This window comes from Pteronotus mesoamericanus, unplaced genomic scaffold, assembly GCF_021234165.1.
Source record: "Pteronotus mesoamericanus isolate MK-2021 breed Mesoamerican mustached bat unplaced genomic scaffold, CSHL_Meso_final scaffold_705, whole genome shotgun sequence".
In the NCBI taxonomy this organism is placed as follows: domain Eukaryota; kingdom Metazoa; phylum Chordata; class Mammalia; order Chiroptera; family Mormoopidae; genus Pteronotus; species Pteronotus mesoamericanus.
The window spans coordinates 16,764,529-16,771,359 of record NW_026555326.1 but is presented as its reverse complement, the minus strand read 5'-3'; the positions used below and the strand labels follow the sequence as shown (position 1 = coordinate 16,771,359).

The 6,831-nt window shown below is 44.3% G+C and overlaps 1 protein-coding gene across 1 annotated transcript; it reads left to right on the top strand.

The window, feature by feature from the left end:
- The first annotated feature begins 3,109 nt into the window (after nucleotides 1-3,109).
- RPTN (repetin) lies at nucleotides 3,110-6,502 on the top strand. Its single transcript, XM_054562870.1, has 3 exons — nucleotides 3,110-3,247; nucleotides 4,019-5,561; nucleotides 5,634-6,502. The coding sequence occupies exons 1-3, from the start codon at nucleotides 3,110-3,112 to the stop codon at nucleotides 6,500-6,502; spliced, it is 2,550 nt and encodes an 849-aa protein (XP_054418845.1).
- Nucleotides 6,503-6,831: the final 329 nt, after the last annotated feature.

Here is a 6,831-nt window from a genome sequence, read left to right as displayed (position 1 = left end):
CCATCACCCAGACTCCTTCCCATACTTCTGAACTGCTGCGTCCAGGTCACATGGCTGTACAAGGGACTCCCGGCAGGGCTTCCTGCTCAGACACTGCTCTTTCCAGTTCACCCTGCCCTCCACAGTCCAGGGTACCCACTTGCCCCCATTGCCCAGAACCCTCCCAGTGTTAGTACTGAAAGTCTCATCTCCAGGGAAGCTCTCAGTCCCAGCTGAGACAGCTAGCCACATTACAGCCTTCAGATTAAATTCTTCCCCCAAACAATGTTTTTATCATGTCACTTTCCTGACCAAAATGTTCCCTGCTTCCCATTTCTCATTAAAATAAACCCTAAAGCAGACCGCAAGTCTGCCTCAGAGAATGTCTGAGAAAGCATGTTGTTGGGCTAGGGTAAAGGGACAAGGGTGCTAGGCTTGGCTTCAGTTATAGTCCTGTGAGACCCTTGGCAAGTCGCTCATTCTAGCTGGGGCTCAATTTCCTCACCTGTAAAATTAGGGGGCTAAGACTAGATTTCCTTTTCAGCTTCAGAATTTTCTGATGCTCTTCTATATACCCTCTGCTCCAGCCAGACTGGCCAACTCACTCTAATTCAAACACACCGTGTAAGTTCTTACCTTGTGTCTTTGTTCTTTCCCTTCTCCCCGTCAGAATTTCTCTCCTTTCATTTCTGCCCACCCGAATCCTTTGTGGGACCATACACATCTCACCTTCTGGGCCCAGTCCCTGAAGACTCCACACATACCCAGGTTTTCTAACACTCAGCACTTCTTATGTTCTGTTCCTGGTATTCAAGATCTTTTTTCTATGGGATGCTTCTTTATTCTAACTGGACTAAAATCTCTCTGCACTTTTGTGATTCCCTTGCAGAATCCCAAGCACTGCTATTAACTGATGAATAGATACAGAGAAAACAGTACAATCAAAGGTAAAGATAGAAAGTAAAAAGAAATATAGATTTTTTTGCATTTTACATAAAATTTCCAAACACTTTCATAATCAGTAATTCACTTACTCCACCAAGACTTACTATGACTCTCTTCTGCTGAAGACACTGCCAGCATGGCATAGGCGCAGTGATGGGGCATAAATGGAGGCTCAGTTCTCTGACAGCATCTCTACTCACAAACAGCATAACTTTCTATGCAGTTCCTAAACTCAAACCTAAGTTTAATAAGACCTAAGAGGCTCATGTGGTGGTAACAACACCGTCATCATTCCTCTCCTCCTTCCAATTCATGTATCTACTAACCTGCAGAGCTGTTGAATATTTTTAAAAACTCCAAATAGGTCTCTAGATTAAAATGCACATAAAATACACACAAGCAAGACATCAGCCTAAGACAAATCTCTCCCAGAAACTACATTCTGGCCATATGCCCAGAATCGTTAGTCCCTACTTTGACAGATTTTTGTAAAATGATCATATTGATAATCTTCTTTAGTATGATTTGACTATGGTCCTCCATCAGTGCTAGTAAGTGACTCGTATTAAGAAAGAACACCTCTGTTTTGGGGACCCCCACAGCATGCATGCACACACACATTCCCCTAATTAAATGGGGTTGGGACCTAAACAGTGTCACCTAATCTAATGACAAACAGGTTCATTGAACACATGGAGGAAGTAAATAAACCAAACGGTTTGTAGAAGGAGAGGTCCAGCTGAGCAAAGCTGGGCTGGATCCAGAGTGATTCAGGCTCTGCCACCGAATGGGTGTCTCCTGGGATGGCCTAACAAGACAATTAAAACCCATATAAATAGGATGGGTTTCCAGGTCTCCAGCATCCTCTTCAGCTTCTCAATCTTCTCCTCGTTCCTCCTTACACAGGTAAGATATGCGTGGGGGAGCAATGGCAGTGTCCACAAGGCTCGGGACAGTGGCCATGATAATCTGGGCTAAAAAGGTCTGGAGACTACTCCCTGAGGCTGACAGCCTTGGGCACCTTCCTGCTTCTTTTTCTTGGCTCTGAGAATATGATGATAGCTGAGGTTGCTTATTTCTGAGGCTATAAAACATACAAGTTTTTGTTTCAGTGTGTCTAGGCATTACAAAATCAAGAGCTAGAATGACTGGTGGATAGCTTAGTCTCCCATAGTGGAGCATGTGCCATTTGCGAAAGTTAGGCAAGACCTGAGAATTTAGAACTCATTAGGAGCAAGGCCCTGGACCATGGAGCCATGTAATACTCAAGTCTCATTACAATGACTTGCCACTAGAGCCTCAGTTAGTCCATTCAATTCATTATTTGCCACTTATCTGTATAGGCATCTCTGCACACTTCTGGAAGTCCAATATGCTTTACAGTTAGGGTTTCAGTTTGGAGGCCTATAAACCAATAACTGGGATTTTCATACCACAAGAAAAAATATCATTGAGCTCCAGATCCCAAAGATCCTAGCCTCCTAGCATGGCCAATGTAAATTTAGCTGATTGTATTCTACTTTTTATCATCTATGCAGTTAATTTGGCTTGCTATTTTTTTCTGTAACAGTTTTATATTCACTGATTCTATTTAATAACCATATCCCAAAGTGACCATCCAGGCTGGAAACACTTGCTGGAATTTAACCTCCCAGGAAGTTTCCTTGGCTCATGGCAAGAGACTTCTGGCCTTCTTCCCAACTTGAGCAAGGTTCATTAGAAGACTGTGGCCTATTCAGTGGGGTCTATGTAGTATCCCATTCATTGTACTAGTCATTGGTGAAAAATTACCCTTCACTGCATTGGCCTTGGTCCTGCATCTATGGGCTTCCTGACCATCTTTCTTTTTTGTTCTAACATGAAACTTTAATTGAAGCAAGTCCCACCTGGAGTATAAGACGGAGCATGTAAAACATCCACCATATTTTTTGGCTTTTAAGAAATAGCCATTTTTTTCTAGCAGGAGACCCATACTCTGTACTCACCTCCCACTGTAGTATGTGGCATTTGGAGCCAGACTTTGGGTCAAAGGGAGTAAGGGGTATGGCTAAGGAAGGGGCTGTGTCATTTCTTACACTTCTGCCCTGACCCAGAGGGGCCACTTTCCCTCTGAAAATACTGTTTCCTGGGCTTCCTCCTAAACAAAATCTTGTTTCTTCTTTTAGGTTCACCTGTCTTTGCCAAAATGGCTCAACTCCTAAAGAGTATACTCACTGTGATCAAGGTATTCCAGAAATACGCTAAAGAGAATGGGGACTGTGCTTTGCTGTGCAAGAAGGAGTTGAAGCAGCTGCTCTTGGCTGAGTTTGGAAACATCCTCCGGGTAAGATGCATAGACTCTGGGTCCCATAGAGTCAAGTGTGAGTGATTCTGACACCCGCATCTACAGCTTGATTTTTATTTTATTTGGTAATGCTCCACCCTATAACTAAAAGAGTTTAGGCAGCTCCTTAGTAGCTCACTCTCAGCATACAGACTTGTGTACACAGACATGTTCACATACACATTTGCACACATGCACACCTCTTTGTATCTAAGCTGGAACAGGAGCAACTACAACTTTGAACCAGAAATTATTTCTCAAAAGTAATCAAGATTTGTATCTTAATTTCTATATTTTAGTGCTGTCTATGCATCTTCTCATTCATTCATTCAATAAATAGCCATTATGCACATACTCCATACCACATCATACTAGCCACTGAGGATACAAATATAGATAAAGCCAGTTTCCCCTCCCTCCAATATCTCATAGTGTGGTTGGAAAGAAGTAGGTAAACAAACAATTACAATATAGCATGTGATGGGATGAGACAGCTTCCTCAAATGACTCAAATTAATTGTTAATGGAGCTGATTTTAAATAAGTGTATCTACTCCCTATAGTCCTGCTCTTTCCCAGTTTTTCAGCCAGGGATGCAGTTCTAAGAACCAGCTGATCAAAGACTAGAGCCAGGCCTAAGTCACTTCAAATTAATGGTTTCTCAACCAAGGAAGTCTCATACAAACTAAATGAACTGGGGTTTAGACATGGGCACACATCTAAGTATCCACAGGAAAATATCCGATTTTTCTCTTTGTTTTTCTTCTCACAGAGACCAAATGACCCAGAGACTGTGGAAACCATCCTGAGTTTCTTGGATAAAGACAAAAATGGACATGTTGATTTTCAAGAATATCTCTTGTTGGTGTTCCAGTTGGCCCAAGCTTGCTATCATAAGCTGGAAAATGAGTCATGTGGAGACAGAACCTCCCAGCAAGAAGGAGAGCAGGAGGGAACACAAGACCATAAGTTTCCAGGAAATACAGAGCTACAACACAGGCAGAAGCATGAGGGAAAGAGGCAGGACCTTCCCCACAGTCAGTCTGAGAGGCAAAACCAGGATGTCTGCCAGGGTCGATCTGAGAGAAAAGATAGGGATTCCCACTACCATCCGTCTAAGAGACAGGATCAGGACTTCCACCACGGTCAGTCTGAAACAACAGATAAGAACTCCTATGGTCATTCTGAGATGCAAGGTCAGGACTCCAGCTCCGATCAAAGACTGAGTCATAAATCTAGCAGTGGCCAGACTGAAAGACAAGGATATATCTTTGCCTTAAACCCGTGTGAGAAACAAGCTCAGCATGAAAGGCATAGACAACAACCAAGCTATTGTGAGGCTGGAAGACTTGGAGAGGACTCTTGCTCTAGCCAAACAAACCAACAAGAATCAGGTTCTTATTATGGACATTCTATGAGGCTGGGTCAGGAATCAAGCAGTCATCAGAGAGGCAGGCAAGAGCTGGATTCTCAATATGGCCAGACAGACAGACAAGGCCAGAGTTATCATTATGGTCAGACAGACAGGCAAGACCAAATTTCCCACCATGGTCACACAAACAGACAAGGCCAGAGTTCCCACTATAGTCAGACAGACAAACAAGGCCAGAGTTCCCACTATGGTCACAAAGACAGACAAGGCCAGAGTTATCGTTATGGTCAGACAGACAGGCAAGACCAAATTTCCCACCATGGTCACACAGACAGACAAGACCAGAGTTCCCACTATAGACAGACAGACAGACAAGGCCAGAGTTATCATGATGGTCAGACAGACAGGCAAGACCAAATTTCCCACCATGGTCACACAAACAGACAAGGCCAGAGTTCCCACTATAGTCAGACAGACAGACAAGGCCAGAGTTCCCACTATGGTCACAAAGACAGACAAGGCCAGAGTTATCGTTATGGTCAGACAGACAGGCAAGACCAAATTTCCCACCATGGTCACACAGACAGACAAGACCAGAGTTCCCACTATAGACAGACAGACAGACAAGGCCAGAGTTATCATGATGGTCAGACAGACAGGCAAGACCAAATTTCCCACCATGGTCACACAAACAGACAAGGCCAGAGTTCCCACTGTAGTCAGACAGACAGACAAGGCCAGAGTTCCCACTATGGTCACACAGACAGACAAGGCCAGAGTTCCCACTGTAGTCAGACAGACAGACAAGGCCAGAGTTCCCACCATGGTCATACAGACAGACAAGGCCAGAGTTCCCACTATAGTCAGACAGACAGACAAGGCCAGAGTTACCATTCTGGTCAATCAGACAAACAAGGCCACAGTCATCATGATGGTCAGACAGGCAGAGAAGGCCCAGTCTCTCTATATGACCAGACCAACAACCACAACCAGACTTCAGGTTATGGCCATTCAGACAGACAAGGCCAGAGCTCTCAATATAGTCAGTCAGAGACTGAGGAGACTGGGCAAAATAGGTGTTTCCAAAGAAGTGAGGGGACAAGCAAAGGTTCATATGTTGAGCAATCAGGAAGGTCAGAGAGACCAACTCAACAGACTCAAGGACAGAATGTGAGCCGAGATCAGGGACAGAGATTTCAGTCTAGGGTAGGGAAGAACAACCACCAAGCATGGGAGCCTGAAGGGGATCGCCAACACCACCAACACAAACTTGTAGCACAGATCCAGCAAGAAAGGCCATGCCATCACAAAGGGAGTGATTGGCAATTGTGCAGTGGTGAACAGGGCAACAGACAGGCCCAGACCAGCGAGAGTTGTGGTGAGGCACAGAGCCACCAGGCAGAGAAAGAGCAGGGCCACCAAACCTGGGGTAGACACGGTTGTAAGGACCAGGGAACTCCATGTGACGAAGAAGATAGGAAAACCCATGAAGAAGAACAAAGCCATCAGACACAGGACAGGAAAACCCATGAAGATAAGCAGAATCGTCAAAGACAAGACAGGCAAACACATGAAGAGGATCAAAGCTTCCAGAAACAACAGAATAAGAAAACCTATGAGAAGAAAGGGAGATATCAAGGGTCCCAGGATCAACCATCTCATGGGACCCAGCAAGGCTATGCTAACAGAGAAAAATTCCACATGAATGAGGATGACCAGAGCCAAGGCTCCCAGGGAAGACACAAGGACATAGCCTTCTATCCAACCCAGGGTGGTAGGAGGCCCCAAAGAAGACAAGAGGGTGAAAGCCACCCTACCAAGGCAGCTCTCGCTCCCAACCCTCTCTATGACTATCTACAAGAGCAGAGAATGCATTCGCACTAGGCCTTGTGCACACCGGAGCTACAGCTGAAGAAGAGTCTACATGTCAAGTTCATATTTACTTCTGTTTAAGAGATTGAAAATGTATGTCTTCCTTCTCTCCTTTACTTTCTATCTACTTGTAAGGATGCTTTTGAGGATTAACATTCACTTTTAGGGTATTTCAGTTCTTTGAGCAACAACTCTAGGGTGTTCTGGTTGGGTAAAATCTGAGTGGTAAATTGGGTGAAATAATCAGAACCCAATTTTAATTAGTTTGGGGATTTAAATCATTTCTTGGTTTGCCTTCCATGTAGATAGGACATGGTTTTATCAATGAAAGGTAGAAACTT

Bases quoted from the DNA above. Each gene is read 5' to 3' on its own strand.
- RPTN (XM_054562870.1), top strand. From the start codon at position 3,110: ATGGCTCAACTCCTAAAGAGTATACTCACTGTGATCAAGGTATTCCAG. The intron at 3,248-4,018 runs GTAAGATGCATA...TTCTTCTCACAG, and splicing joins AGTTTGGAAACATCCTCCGG to AGACCAAATGACCCAGAGAC. The intron at 5,562-5,633 runs GCAGAGAAGGCC...ATGGCCATTCAG, and splicing joins TCATCATGATGGTCAGACAG to ACAGACAAGGCCAGAGCTCT.